The sequence below is a fragment of the Hoplias malabaricus genome, chromosome 3 (genome assembly GCF_029633855.1).
Source record: "Hoplias malabaricus isolate fHopMal1 chromosome 3, fHopMal1.hap1, whole genome shotgun sequence".
Classification (NCBI taxonomy): domain Eukaryota; kingdom Metazoa; phylum Chordata; class Actinopteri; order Characiformes; family Erythrinidae; genus Hoplias; species Hoplias malabaricus.
The window spans coordinates 68954602-68970641 of NC_089802.1; the positions used below are offsets into that span (position 1 = coordinate 68954602).

The window sequence follows — 16040 nt, forward strand, 5'->3', positions numbered from 1 at the left end:
CATTCATTCATTCATTATCTGTAAGCGCTTATCCAGTTCAGGGTTGCGGTGGGTCCAGAGCCTACCTGGAATCATTGGGCACAAGGCAGGAACACACCCTGGAAGGGGCGCCAGTCCTTCACAGGGCAACACAGACACACACACACACACGTTCACTTACACACTCACACCTACGGACATTTTTGAGTCGTCAATCCACCTACCAACATGTGTTTTTGGACTGTGGGAGGAAACTGGAATACCCGGAGGAAACCCACGCAGACACAGGGAGCACACACCACACTCCTCACAGACAGTCACCCGGAGGAAACCCACGCAGACACAGGGAGAACACACCACACTCCTCACAGACAGTCACCCGAAGGAAACCCACGCAGACACAGGGAGCACACACCACACTCCTCACAGACAGTCACCCGGAGGAAACCCACACAGACACAGGGAGAACACACCCCACTCCTCACAGACAGTCACCCGGAGGAAACCCACACAGACAAAGGGAGAACACACCACACTCCTCACAGACAGTCACCCAGAAGAAACCCACACAGACACAGGGAGAACACACCACACTCCTCACCCGGTGCGGGACTTGAACCCACAATTATTACAAGTGACATGCATTATGTATCTCATTGATTTGCCCCGCAACAGTTCCATTACCCCATAAGGGGGCGCACCCCCAACTTTGGGAACCACTGAACTACACTTGTTTTTAATGCCTCTTAACACTAATGAACACAGCGACTTTAAGATGCACTTAGACATCCATTCATTTTCTGTAGCTGCTTCACGGTTGAACTAGTTTCACAGCCTACCTGGAATCACTGGGCCTAATGCAGGAACACACACTTGACAGGACTCCAGCCCATCACAGGGAAACACACACTCATGCAGTCACATCTATGCACACTTTTAAACAATTAATCCACCTACCAGCATGTTTTTTTTTTTGGACTGTGGGTGGAAACTGCAGAACCCAGAGGAAACCCATGCAGACACAGGGAGAACCCAACAAACTCCTGGACAGTGACTCAAAGTGTGGACTGAACCCAAAACCCCAGGGCCCTGGATCTGTGTGACAGCGACACTACTGCAGCACCACTTCACTACACACAGCCCCAAGACACCTATCTCCAACGGTGACAACAGCTTTTGTATAATCTTCATAGAAAATCTTTACCTGACATGGACATCGAAGGTCTAATGTCGGTGCCAAGCATTGGCTAGAGGGGTATAGAGCCCCTCAACCTTATGTTCTCTACAGTTATGGAGTGATAGATGAACTGGAGTAGTGTTCCTGTGATCCTGAACTAATCCTCCAACATCAGCACCTGACCTCAGTAATGATCTCATGGTCATCAGAGACATGTTCCAGCGTGTAGTGTACAGCCTTCCGAGAGGACTAGTAAGAAGATGTTGCTGCAGCAAAGGGGAACAGAGTCCTGATGAACATTTGATTTCTGAAGAAATGTTGGATGGACAAATATAGTGGGTTTGTACTGTCTGAATAGACAACCAAGCTCTGTTTAAAGACCCACTGTAGTGAACATGCCTGTGTTTTGTTGTTTACGTGCTAGAAAACGTATGATGAGTGCAATAATGGGACTTTTTTCGACTGCATGGTACCTACACTACTCCATTCTATTTGATATTTTGGCACCTGATATCTGGTTCCTTTTGCAAAAAAAAAAAAAAAAAGTAGCTAGTGAAGTCGCAAAACACAATCACTAATGGGAACAGTGGGTTTTGGAAACCACAAAAACAGTGGAGGTAACAGTAAACATGGTTTACTCACTGTGTGTTTGTGTGTTGTTTCTTTGTTTTTTGGGACTAAACACAGCTTAGCCGGATCAGTTCAGACAGATCAGTAGTTTTTCACTTCTTTTTACACCCTCCAGCTCTCGCTGAATGTTTTTTTATCCGCCACAAATCCAAGGAATGTTTGAAGCTCTTCAAAAGTCCATGGCGTAATTTTATAAGCTGCTGTTGTGAGTCGGATTAAAAACAAATGTGATCTCTACTGTAGCTTGGAGATTTTACAGATGGCAACTTTGTGTTGGATATCTGCATTTCATCATGCAGAGTGACAAGTCTCTCTGGACAATCTGCGCTCTGCAAGGTTTACATCTCATGGTTTAGCTAGGAACCATGAACCAGGTGCTAACAAAAAGGTACCTAGTACCAGGCACCAGATTTGCCTCTTGGAAAAGCCAAGTGGAGCCGAGTAGGTACCAGGCAGCGAAAAAGTGCCATAAGTAGTCAACACCAGACAGCCAGGGTTTCCTATGTCATAAACCTATAAGGAACCAGTCCTGTCAACTTGTATGGGGCTTTTGAGCTGCATTTGATAGAGGCAGGGATTTGTGTATGAACAGAGGAATGGAAGCGAAGATGCAGAGTCATATCTAAAGGCATTTTCACGTATGACGTCCAGAAAAGGTCCAGAGAATTAGGTCTGGTTATTTTCCACATCTGACACATTCTCAAAGCTGGAATGTTTGGCGTGCTTTAGGCATGGGGCAGTGTATATGTAGCGGTGCCAGTGTGGCACAGTACTATTTTCTTTAGCAGCTCTATTCACACATGTTCTCACTTGGACATTTTTGAACTAGGGGGCTGGCAGGAAAACGTCTGAGTAATGTCCGGTACAAATATTACGGACATTTAGCTCCTCTGGGTAAAAATCTGCATGTGAGAGTTTAAAGGCTTGCATCAATGGTCAGTTAAGGGTGTCTGCTAAATAGCATATATGTAATTGTAAGTGATAAGCTACTATTAATCAGCAACAAAAGCATTTCATACTGGTGCCCATTCAAATCTTGCAATTTCAGGTTCTGGTCAGTGTTGTCCTGCGTTGTTTGTTATGTGTGAGCTGTGTATGTGTTGATACTGTGTGTGAATGTGAGTGAAGTGCTGCTCTGTCAGGGTCCGCCCCAGGACTCAGTAGCTTTAAATGAAGGGAAGCCTGCCCTCACCCTCCCCCTCCCTTCCCTTGCTCTCATGCTTAACATGTGCACGCTGCTCGCCTGCTTTGCTGACACTTTGCTAGAGCTCGAGCGAGTCTACGTGCTTGGGGCTCGCGCGTGGAAGAACAGACAGCGCGCTCCCGCTGCTGCTGCTGCTGAGGACTGTGGAGAGGAAAGGGCGCGCGCACAGGCTGAAGTCGACCCTGCGCCGTTCTGTTGCTCAAAGGGGAACTCGTGAACTGTGTTCTGACTGCGACGTTTCCAAAGCGCTTCACCCTGGACAGTGGATTAGTGTGACCTCAAGCGCTTTCCTTTCACTAGCCTACCTTCGTAGCGCTCTCCGGATGATGCTCGTGCGCGTGTGCGCGTGGCTGGCGCTCGCCCTCTCGTGCGCCGTTCCCCGCCGCCTGCTGCTGCTCGCCTCGTACGTACCGTGCGAGCCATGCGACGAGAAGGCGCTGGCGCTGTGCGCGCCTGTGCCGCCGGGCTGTCAGCTCGTGAAGGAGCCCGGCTGCGGCTGCTGCACGACGTGCGCGCTCGCGGAGGGCCAAGCGTGCGGCGTGTACACGGGCACTTGCGCGCGAGGACTGCGCTGCTTGCCGCGCGCCGGCGAGGAGAAGCCGCTGCACGCGCTGCTTCACGGCAAGGGAGCGTGCACCAACGAGAAGCTGTACAAGCTCACGCACAAACACACATACACCGCGCGGGGTGAGTTACCAACTGGGGACGGGAGGGGGGAACGGGGGTGGTTTGGGTGGAGTGGATTGGAACCCTCGCGCGACCCAGAGAAGAGACTGGGTTTAGTTTAGTGATGCACGTGCAGGCGGTTCACGCGCTTCATCAAAGAAGATGGAGACTAGCATTGCTTTGATACCTTTAAAACATAAAGTAGGGCATTCACTAAATAATTTCAATTACTAAAGCAATGATTACAACCTTAAAGTAACCTGCTACTTCCAGTAACTTCTAAAATAAAATATGTAACAAACACAGTACTGTTAAAGTATCAAAGTATTAGTTCAAATATTAAAGTAGATCTACAATTTACAGTGTTCATCGTTCACTCATAAAAAACGAGTACAATAGTGGCTTAATTGCTGTTAAAAAGTAGGACAGTGCTACTGTTATTATATGAAATACTAAAGTACAACTAACACCACACAAGTACTACATTAAAATATTAGTAAAATACTAATGCCATTGACACAGTGTTAAAGTAATATTTAAAGTATTATAGTGGTAATATAATGTGACAGTACTCTTGTAGTAATATAAAAAATGCTAAAGTACAAAATGCATCGTAAAAGTGCAACCTAAAAATGTAGTCGTTAAAAATATGATAGTATTTACGTACACAAATACTATGTACAGTACCACATACACTATTCAGTTAATACTTAAAACTAGCAAATTTATTAAAATAGTAGGAAAATGTTAATGTAATAAACACAGTATTAAAATGTTACTTAAAGTATGACAGTACTTGACTAAGGCATAATACTCAGAGTACTAAAATAGAGTTTACACTCTTCAATTAGCTACGTCTTAAAGTATTAGTTAATGTATTTATTAAAATATTCATGAAACAAAAATGTAAAGTATGTAAGTATTACGTGGTATTAAATTTGGTTGGCAATGCCATTAAACTAGAAATATATTTCTTAAAATGTAATAGTATAAATACCAGTGTTCATGAGCTAGTTAAACACTAAAGTAGCAATTAAAGTACTACAGAAAAATTAGTAATGTATAAATAGGTATAAACAGGTACAGAATTAAGTTCTGTTCATTTGAACTATTAAAGTACTACACTGACTTTTCAAATTGTAGTTAACATGTTTGTGGATTAGAAATATATTCATTTACACATAGTTTAAGGTTAAATAAGTAAAATTACATACTAAAATGTCAAAGTATTAATTTGAGATATAAAAAATTTATTTAAAAGTTTAAGTACTAGTTAAGTACTAAAATACCATGAAAGTGTAAAAGCATAGAGTGATAGATAAAATATCATGAATTATGGTGATTATAGTAATTACAGAACTACTGGGTAAGGTATTAAAGTACTAGTGTACAATGTTGTATTGTATAATGGTATGTTCTCTATGGCAGTGTGTTAAAAATGAATACACTGGCTAAAATGGGTATTTTTTGACAGTTACATGGTATTTATGTTGTATGGGACATTTTGAAACATGCATAAATAGACTGCAGTATTTAAAAATAACTAAAAATTAAAAAAAGGTTAAAGTTCTATATCAGATTATTTTCTTAAGAGGCAGTGTGAACTGTGTGATTGTTTGTATAGAGAATACAGTCATGATTACTGTGCTCTCAAATGACCTTGGCCCTATATAATAAGGTTTAGAAACATATAAGATCAGTCAGGAATTTATAATGCATAGGTATCTTCCTCTAAATTTGCTTCCTGTCACTGTACCTCTCTTTGAATTTATGCAAGTTTGATGACGGCTGTGTGGTGATTCAGCAGAATCCTTTAGTAAGAGGCTGTGTTGCACTCATCATGTTGCACTCCTTCCTGCTCTCGCCACAGATGGTGAGAGAGAGAGAGAGAGAGAGAGAGAGAGAGAGAGTTAATTGCAAATATATAGAGAGAGAAAAGACATGGTGGTTTTATTTAACCTCATAAGTGTTATATTTAGCAATAGAAAAGACAAACTAAAGTAAACAGAAAAGTTACTTTTCTGGTTCTTTTCTATGAGAGAAAAAACTCAGAAGCCTTCAAAAAAGGGAGAGAAGAGAAAAGAAAGGCTGAAAGAGCAAAAGAAGGTGCAGGCAGGAGATCAAGGTCAGGTGTGAGCGCTCTCGGGGCATGGCCGAGCTCAGATTAGCATGGATTCCCAGAAGACCGCTCTCAGATTAGGAGCCCCAGCCTCTCACAAGTGACATCCCTCAAGAAGAAGAAAATCATCGTGAACTACGATCCTGTTAACAGGATTTCAAAGAAAGAAAGAAAAAAAAAGCGAACTTGCCAGATGATACCGCAACAGATTAAGAGAGAAAAGCGGAAGCCCAGGGCTTGATTTATTGCGTCGGTTTCTGTGGAATCAGTGTCAGAGGAATAGCCTCTGCTGATTCGCTGGTGATGGCGTCAGGAAGGGCTTGGGAGATTTGCTTATCCGGTGTGACCCTGTTTCCCCAGCCGCTTAGCTCCTCTGCAGTGGACGGGGGAGAGCCCAGGAGGGGGTCAGTCCCAGGGACCTGATTACTCATGCTATACAGCTGGACACAGCACTCAGGCAGGAGGCTAGAGTCGCCTGGGAGAGGAATTGAAGTGGGCATATGTCATTTCAGTGCTCAATTAAAAAGCCATGCGCTGTATCACTCACTGGCAGTTGGGTTAAAGTGATTTAGGGCCTTGTCTTCATTTGAGGAAGTGCTAAAGTGGAAAAAGTTGGAAGATTGCAAAATGTCATAAGCAAAACAGGAAAACTGAGTTTTCTTTTGTCATTCATGTTCCCAGTTACTTCTCTTGCAACTCCATGTGACCAAATGGCTCTATTTTTTTCCTTCTTTTTTTCCTTTTTGGAGTTTATGTCTGCGTCTTTTACATACGCAGCACGCCAAATGAAATATGCATGTCAACTATTCCTCTGGCAGCCCTGAGTGATTTCTCCTAATAAAGTTTTACAGCAAGTCATACCGCTTTCACTTGGCTCTCACATGTGGAGAAAGTGCGTCGCAGCTGGAGGAAAGAAAGGAAGAATGAAAGAATGCAAAATAAAGCCTGAGTCATATTACTACCATCTCATAGTTAGTACAATAAACCTAGGCCTTCTTTAATATAAAACCCAATGTTGCTTACATAAAGAGGCTATTCAGAAGAATTGATCTAATCTGTAATCAATGCCAAAATGTAAGAAATGATTAACCTATTATTCTGCTTGAGGTCTTGGAAGGTCTAGGGATAGCTTTCACTATTGTGACACTTAGCTCACTGTGAAATCAGTCAGTATTTGTCTGTTATAATTGAATCAATCATATGTCCAAAGTTTGGACGTATAATATTGGAGTTTGTTCTCTTCAGTGCACCAAACTTTGGGATGAACTGAAATGGAATCTATGATCTGGAACTAATCATCCAGCATCGGTATATGATCTGATCTCACTAATTATCTCATGGCTTCCATCAGATCTTCAGAGCAATGTTCCAGCATCGATTGTAAAATCTCTCCTAGAACAGAAGAAGCTGTTACAGCAATAAAGCAAAGAACAAACTCCCTGTTAATGCCTTGATTTTAGAAGAAACATGGAATAAACTGGTATCCACATTGTGCATAAACACACATGCATCTGAGACATAGGAACAGAGAGAAAGACTGACAGAGACAGAGAGTAGAGGGGAGAAGAGTCATCTACACATGACTAAGCACTGTTGGCTGCTTTCCAAAGGCCTGGCTGGCTGTCAGATGCTGAACATTAGTCTTTCTAAGCCTCCTCTACAAGGGGGACCCTTGCACATGGAAAAACTGAGCTGCAGCATCTACTCTGCAGATACAAGGCCAGAATGAGGGAGGAGGAAGGCCAGTGTCATGAATGAGGGTGGCAAGCGTTAATGTAATCAACCGATTCAAAGCAAAGAGCAGAACGCTAGCATTTCGTGTCAGAATTATGGCAGATAGCAGTCAATGTGTAGAACATCCCGGTCATGCTCTGAAGACTCTTTTGTGTCGTGTTTATGCAGCTGGGCTGGATAAAGCCTGTCTGGGTCTTTAGGATATCATTCATTTTGTGTAACTTGTAACTCCTGAATGCTTAACCACAGTCTTTTTCAGCTGAAATGCGCACCTACATTCATGACCTAGCAGTCTACATTTAAGAAGCTAGGATTATGCTACCCTGAGGGAGCTAACATAAAGCAAATTCCAGGAGTGGGGTTGGGTGAAGTTTACTTCCAGAAAGGTTCATCTGCTTGACATATTGCAGCATGTCTTCAAATTATCATTAATACAAGAAGAAAGAGGTACCCCTTTCTTTAAAAAAAAAAAAAGATAAAAAGACATTGGACTTGGATTAACTTATTTTATCTGTTGTCAATATGCTGCAATAGTATGTAATTTGGGATTTAAAAGGGAACATCTATGATTATGGAGAACCGCAGTTCTGTCTGGTTTGTTTACGTTCAGAAGCTCCACATCTTTTAAGGTGGAATGATATGTTTGAAAAAAAAAAAACGACTGTTGTTTATATGTGGCTGAAGTTGAACTTCTCTGTAAGTTTTTATTCATCTTCTGAATTTTATTCCAATTTAATTAGTCGTGAACGTTGCCTTTAAAACATTTTATGACATTAGATGGTAAATGTAGAAAGAAGTTGGATAGCTAAAATTATTACAGGGACACTTAATATTTTACCTCATAAAACCATAGCTGCTGTCTTTCAATCACTTGCAATGAGGAAAACTCATTAGCAGAGTTAGCTACTGGATAGCTTACTAGACATCTTTTCCCTGAAAGTATAAAAATCTGGTGCCCTTGCTAAAGGGGTTTCTCTGAGATTTATTTTTTTTGTCTGACTCCAAATGCAAAACTTCCACTAATGTAAACTGGTTTTATCCTTAACCAACAGTTTTGGGTCTAGGCTAGCAGACTTAGCAAGGTTGATTTAGTTCTGAGATTCTTAACATATGATGTAGTGGTGTAAAGCATTCTCAGATTTCTACTAATAGTACATTGATTAACAAAAACATGAAATGTATATTAAATCCTCAATTCTGCAGGCTGTTAGACACAGTGGTATACTGTAGATCTCTACACAATACATTAGATGACTTATAAACTACGGTGGATTGACACTAAGCAGCAAATTAGATATGTACACACACATAATACTGCTGGTCAAAAGTATTCTTATGTGTTAAAATAGTGAAACATATTCTAGAAGTTGTTGTTCTGGTTCTTTTTATCTGCAGATCGTGAGTCACAAGAGGGGGTGATTTTAGAGGTGACAGACGATTTGCTTCCTCATGTCAGGGTTCCTTTGTTCCCTCGGGACCATATCAACGATAAGAAGGCACACGCTGTTCGCAAGGACAAGAAGCGAAAACAGGCAAAGCTTTTAACGATGGGCAACACGGACTACTCACCTTTCCGTATAGACAAACACCAGTCGGAAATTGTAAGTCCTACAGATCATGCTAAACAGGCAACAGAGAATCCTGCTCTATCTAAGGGCATAGATAGAATACATGGTATTAAATTGTGATAAGATCAAATTTAATCAGTTTTTCTCTGATGTTAAAAGACCATAGATTAAAATATACGGCAGTGTGTGAATCTTCTTTGTTGACTTTTTTAAAATGATTTGTTATGTATTTGTTTATTTTCCCTTCTGTTACTGAAGGGGCCATGTCGAAGGAAGCTGGATGGAGTTATCCAGAGGATGAAGGATGCCCCAAGAATCATGGCTCTGTCTCTCTATCTGCCCAACTGTGACAGGAAGGGCTTCTTCAAACGCAAACAGGTGCAAACAAGTCATACGCAACCTTAGTCAGCTTAGCTTCTCTATTGAATATGCTGCAGATAGAGATAGCTAGTGCTAAGCTTATATATTCTTCGCAACATATCTATAAATATTCAATTGTTGGAGGCTGGCTGGGAACCTTGTAAAGAAGGGGTGTCAAACTGATTTCCTTCTAGACCAGCTCTGAAGAGATTTGGGTTTAGTCTCTTAGCACACTTAGAATTCAGCTTATTGTCTTGGCTGATTAGCTGATAAGTTAGCATTTAATGAAGCTAAATGTAAACACTGTGAAATGCTATCTAGAGACTTCCTCATTAGCCCATTTTGGTCAGATATCCCAAAGAGGTTATGACCTCCTATGATGGGAATAATTACAACTGTTGGACTCATTCTTTCCTCTTCAGTGAACAATAAGGCAATGTGTTTATTAGTCATATAAATGTTTGCAGTGATCTTGACCTAGCTGTAGTGGTGTGCCTAATCAGCAAAATAGTGACATCAGCTTTACCTCCTCTGTCAAGTCTAACATTGTGTCTTTGGCAATGTGTTGCTGTCTGGACACTTGTGTTTAATTGTAGAGTAATATAACAGCAAAATATGATGTATATACTCATAAGTACATGCAAATTTATCAAATATTTCAGAAATAGCCTGTGTGTTTTCTCTGTTCCCCTAATACCCTAACAGTAGTTTCAATATTCCATCACTGCATTTGGAAGGATTTTTTGGACAGCAGTAATATATCCCCATCTTTTTCTGTGTTACAGTGTAAACCCTCAAGGGGACGGAAGCGTGGCATTTGCTGGTGTGTGGATAAGTATGGTGTAATAATGCCAGGTACTGACTACACCGGAGGTGACATCCAATGCAAAGACCTGGACAGCAACAGCAATAACAATGAGTGAAGGTTCTCTGCTTTGATGACATGAAAACAGACCCCTTCTCCATATTCTGCCATATTCCATCCACTGCCAATCACTTTATAAAAATCAGAATACATTAGAGGCTGTGCTTAAGCTCAGGACAGGCCGAGTTAAAAAGTAGATACCGCATTATAACGCACCTCATTCATATCCATTTGACAGCTCATATCCCTTGACTCAAATGTCACTCATCTCAGCGACAAACTGCCATTACATGTTTAAACGTCTACCCACTGCTCTAAGATATTGCATATTAGAACAATAATAGAGTTATGGGAGATCTTTCACTACTATTGGTATACAAGCAATATTAGGCACTATTTTGAGGTCTGTAGGATTGTGAGGGGAGGCTAAATTCCATTGTGTCTGTCCACTTTGGAGCACTTGTCCACTTTTTTTTTTTTGTACTTTTCTTGTTCATAACTCATGTCGATGTGCAATGTGAATGACTGTCAGTGCTGGTTTTATCAGCCCCACACTTTCTCCTACAGTGACTGTCAGCTGTAGCTGATTACAGAAAGTAAGCTTATCTTTTTGAAATGCCTTCTGGCTTTCCGAACTCAGTTTTTTTTTTCCTTATCTTAAGAGCACAGCACAAGTTAGAATCCTAGGCAATTGTGAAGAACTGTCTGGCCAAAGATTTGTAGACACCTATTTATGTTTATTTTATTTATTTATTTAATGCAATCAAGGGTATTAAAGAACTTGTCCCACTTTGCTGTAGCAACAGCCTCTACTGTTCTAGGACGGCTTAACACTAGATGCTAGAAAACTGCTGTGAGCATGTGGCGCAGTGGCACAGTAGCGCAACATGTAGTGTCACAGTCACACTGTTCCGGTGGCCTGTTGTGGGCTCGAGCCCTGCTCTGGGTGATTGATGAGTTTGGTGTGTTCTCCCCGTGTCTGTGTGGGTTTCCTCCGGGTGCTCTGGCTTCCTCCTATGGTCCAAAAACACATGGCAGGTTGGATTGGCTGCTCAAAACTGTCCATAGTTGTGAGTGTGTGAGTGAATGTGGGAGTGTGTGTTGCTTGGTGAAGGACTGATTTCCCCTCCAGGGTGTATCCCTGCCCTGTGCCCAGTGATTCCATGGTTACAGACAATGAATGATGTGATGGCATTTGTCAACATAAACATTAGTGATGATTTGTTGGTTGATTACTTTTAACCACATGTGCCACTCCAGCTCAACAGGTCAAATCTGGGGGGCGTTATACTGCTTTAACCCATACTTAGCATTGTGCATTTAGGTGGCTTTAGGCTAATGTGCAGCTGTTTAAAATAGCTAAATGGGTGTCTACACAGCTTTGGACATATAGTATATTGTCTACATCTCAGTTAAAGCTGACACTATCTTTTGATATAGGCTTTAACATGTATGAATATGCAAATGTGTGGTATACTCCAGTGGCTTGCCATAATGTAGAGAGACTTACCCATTTGAATACAGGATGGGACAAAAAACACCTCGCCGTTTCTCTCTCCCCGGCAGCCACTCCTGGGGGGGGCCATTGGCTCTCATGGAAATCTCAGTGCCTTTTTTTTTTCAACTCTAACACATTTGAATTCTCATTTACATCAAGATCACGAGAGGAAAAACACACACTCAAAGTAGAACCTCTGCAGTTCACGAGTGCATTCAAATCCATGGTGTGTTTGTATGCAAAATGACAGGTGGGCGATACCAAAAACACAATGAGCTTTCGGCACACAAATAGATTTCATAGTGCTTCAGCAATTTGTTTTAATGAATATTTTGTGTTGTTCTTATAAAGCGTACCCGACACCTTGCATTGAAGTCATGTGTTATTGTGTAGTCTACGTCATGCCCATATTAGGATTTGTGAATGTGATAAAGAAAACGTTTCCAGTACATTTTGTCCTTGTTCTGTAGCACTCAAAATATCTATATTTATGCTAACACTTCTGTGTACTGAAATAATGTTAAACAAATTTAAAGGAACACAATCTGGTATTTTTGCTCCTCCTACTGTTGCAGAGTGTAATGCACTTTTATAGCACTGTCCTGAAATTATTAATGAGGAGAGGGAATGGGGGGTTGGTTCCCTACTTTCCTCCTTCCTGTTACATAGTGCATTTTCTGCAGCGCTGAGTCTGGAGCAGCAATGACAATGGCCTTGTTCTCCTTGTTACAGGTCAGTGGAACATCACAATGATTTTGAAGCTGTAATATTTAAGGTTAAATAATACTACCTAGAGTTAAAATAATACTACCAACAGCACTAGCTCCTCAAACAGTATCCTACTGCTGGTAGTGCATCTGATCTACTACTCTGGACATCGCTGGCTTATTGTTATTGGTCATTTTTCCAGTCTTATGTCAGTTTGATGCATAGTACTGTCTGCTCACACGTCTTATTCTGATGCTGTAACGCAGTGGAAGCATCAACATTTACAAAATAAATAAATAAATAAGTTGTTCTGACATAATGTACTGGATTTGAACTGTTACCACAGCAGTGATTTTCCAAAATGTTATTAATTTGTCCCATTCAGAAACCATTTGTAATTCCTAATATGGGCATGAAGTCAACTACAAGGACAATGGCATGATCTCAGTGGTCTTTTATCACCTCTGGAGAACTGATCAGTTCAGGAAGCAAGCAGGCAACGTTTTGTAAAACAGTTGTGAAACAGAGCTCATGTCAGCAGGTTGCGTGATTGTACATAAAGCTTTTGATGTTCTTTTTTTTCTTTTTAAGCCACTCTCTATAAAGATTCTGGCACTTTAAGAGACTCAAATGTGATTCACAATAAATGAAATCCCTCTAATGATAATATTTGTATGCAGGACGATTCCACTCCACGTGAGGGAAGCTCACTGTAGCGGGAGATCTGTAGCATGTATAGTAACCTTTATTTTGAGGACCAGCCTGACAGGGTTTATGGCGTGCCTATTTTAGAAACAAAATTTAAGATGAATAAAATATTTGAGGTCAAATTAAATATATTCCTGAAACCATCTATGTGCAAAGTTCATAGTCATACCAAGCGAATAACTCCTTTTGATGTCTTTATAAAAAACGATTAAACGTATGATTTTTCTCCCCTCTTCTTGGAGATGTTCTTTCAAGGAAAGGCTCGTTTTCTTCAAAAAATATTCTTGATAAAAAAGGGTAACTGTTTTGCAGGTCATTGTTCAAAAACATAACTACTAAATTAGCTTTTTATGACATCACACATAAACTTACATAAACGTCTATAAAGGTGTATTCTGACATGAAATTCACTAAAGCAGCCTTTATGATAAATGGTGCTTGTTCGAATGAGCCTTTTATAGACGTTTACACCGATCGTTGTTTCTCCACTCATTAACCTTTTAATTAACTGCTCTTACTAGTAGGGTTCATTGTGTGGTCCTAATATTACAGACTACAGTCTGCCTTTTATTTGCATCGGTTGCTCTGCTAACATTGCTAGCTCCCTTTCTCCATGTTCGTCAATAGTCAGGGTACCACAGGATATACTAGGGTGACCAGACGTCCTCTTTTTCCCGGATTTTGTTTTTTTAGAGCTTACATAGAATTTAGAGAAGCGTTTCGTTCACAAACTAGTCCCGCCCTCCCCTACTCCGATTGGTTCACTTGAGTGAGAAGGGGGCGTGGTGAAGTAGCCTAAAGTCTTCTGATTGCACAGTCTGACTGTAGAGCTACCGTTATTGGTCGATAACCTTCTCTGTAAACATTTAATTGGTCAGTCTGCACGTCAGTAGTCTTCGTTTATGTCAGACAAAGCTCAGGTACCTACCCTCATCTCGAGCAGCTATGCCGAAACGTAAATGTAAGTTTTCGGATGAATTAATACCTGCTCCTTCTTGACCTTGTTGGGGTAATGACAATTTAACCTTCCTCTTGTTTTACACCAACAGCCTACAGCTAGCTCTTCCTACAACTACTTCAGCTTCAGTTAGGGGATTCTATCTTTGTCTGTTTCACAAAACAAGGAAATACAGACATGTCCAGACATGTAAGGCCAAGTCAGTTTAGAGTTTGTGTTTTGTAGAGTGTACATCTCCAGTTGACAGTCTGCAACAATGAAAAATTAAAACCAATCCTTTCATGGATAATGAAGAATAACAATGTAAACAAGAGGTAAGAAACAAATTGGTTGATAGTGAATTGTTTTTAGGGGGGTCTTATGGCTGATTTAAGACACGGGTCAAAACCGACCCATTAACATAAGAGACAGTAGCAGAAAGCTAACACAGGAGGAAGGTTAAGGGTGTGAAGGGGGCTAATAAAATATGCAAAGCAACAGGTAGGACCACATAATCAGTGGAGCTGATAAATCCAACAGTGAGTATAGAAACAAGGAAGTAGTTTTAATGTTGTGGCTGATCAATGTATATCAAGAAAATCTTATATAGCCTTATGAACGATGACCTACATTAAAGAGTTACCGAAAATGTAAAGCATTTGGTAACCATGTGTGACAAGAGGTTGGATTTCTGCATAAGACATCAGAATATTAGTGTGTGGTATTTATTCACTGCATAATTTATGTACTCTTTCCTTTGTCTCTTTTGTAATGAAAAAAGCATTTATTTAAATATAGCTATGTACTCAATTATGAGAATAAAAATCATGTGGCTATTTCTGTGCCATGTGTGAACTGTGTTTTATGACTGGGTCAGCGTGTCACTCATTGTGAGGTAAACTTTGAAAGAAGGAATCTTTATTAAAATTATTAAACATACATTCACCGGCTTTCTGCAACTGGAAACTAGTCTGACTGCAATTGTAAATTATTCAAACACACGCAAAGTGGACACACAGGTGTGTTAGGTCATCTATGATGACCAAATACATATTGGGACACACACACACACACACACACACACATTTCTGTGCACAATTAAACTACAAAATTAAGCATTCCCAAAATTTGAGGAAAACGAGAATCACTTTTAAACTGTGAGAGCAAATAAAAAAAATGGCCTTCAAACGAACAAAATGTGCATGTGACGTAAAGTAAATTAGAAAATGGTTTCCAAATTGTGGCAATTAGGATTAAGAAATAGCAGCCACAAATTATGATAACCTGCCCACACACTTCAAATCCTTCCCTCACTTATTAAATAGGAAATACATATTAGATTGTTCTTATACACACAGGGCTCTCTGTTCAAGTGAAACATTTCTGTCAGAATGCCACCTCCAGATTTAAGCCCACACGAGGTGGCACTATTAGCAAAGACCACAAGATGGCAGTATTAGCAAAGATTGCATATATCACCTAGCATTCAGGCAGGTTTGAACGCTTTAATATCATTTTTATTAATTCAACTTATAAAAGGTTTGGAGAACTTCCTATCATTCCATATATATTAAATAATATTAAATAAAGGTTAACTAATGGTTTAAAGGGTGGCCGGGGGCGCAGCAGGTGGTGTCGCAGTCACAAAGCTCCAGGGGCTCGTGGGTTCGATTCCCGCTCTGGGTGACTGTCTGAGGAGTTGGTGTGTTCTCCCAGTGTCCGCGTGGGTTTCCTCCAGGTGCCTCCCACAGTCCAAAAACACACATTGGTAGGTGGACTGGTGACACAAAAGTGTCCATAGGTGTGTTTGTATACACTTCAGAGTGTATTCCCGCCTTGCGCCCAGTGATTCCAGGTAGGCTCTGGACCCACCCTGCGACCCTGAAC

General features: G+C 40.8%; 1 protein-coding gene across 1 annotated transcript; it reads left to right on the forward strand.

The window, feature by feature from the left end:
* Positions 1–3049: 3049 nt before the first annotated feature.
* igfbp5a (insulin-like growth factor binding protein 5a) lies at positions 3050–15006 on the forward strand. Its single transcript, XM_066665204.1, has 4 exons — positions 3050–3677; positions 8905–9110; positions 9336–9455; positions 10223–15006. Exons 1-4 carry the CDS (start codon positions 3314–3316, stop codon positions 10358–10360), a joined length of 828 nt encoding a protein of 275 aa, XP_066521301.1. The 5' UTR covers positions 3050–3313; the 3' UTR covers positions 10361–15006.
* Positions 15007–16040: the final 1034 nt, after the last annotated feature.

Excerpts from the sequence above, each read along its gene's own strand:
- igfbp5a (XM_066665204.1), top strand. The coding sequence starts at position 3,314 with ATGATGCTCGTGCGCGTGTGCGCGTGGCTGGCGCTCGCCCTCTCGTGC. Across the intron at positions 3,678-8,904 it reads ACACACATACACCGCGCGGG|ATCGTGAGTCACAAGAGGGG; the intron begins GTGAGTTACCAA and ends TTTTATCTGCAG. Across the intron at positions 9,456-10,222 it reads GCTTCTTCAAACGCAAACAG|TGTAAACCCTCAAGGGGACG; the intron begins GTGCAAACAAGT and ends TCTGTGTTACAG.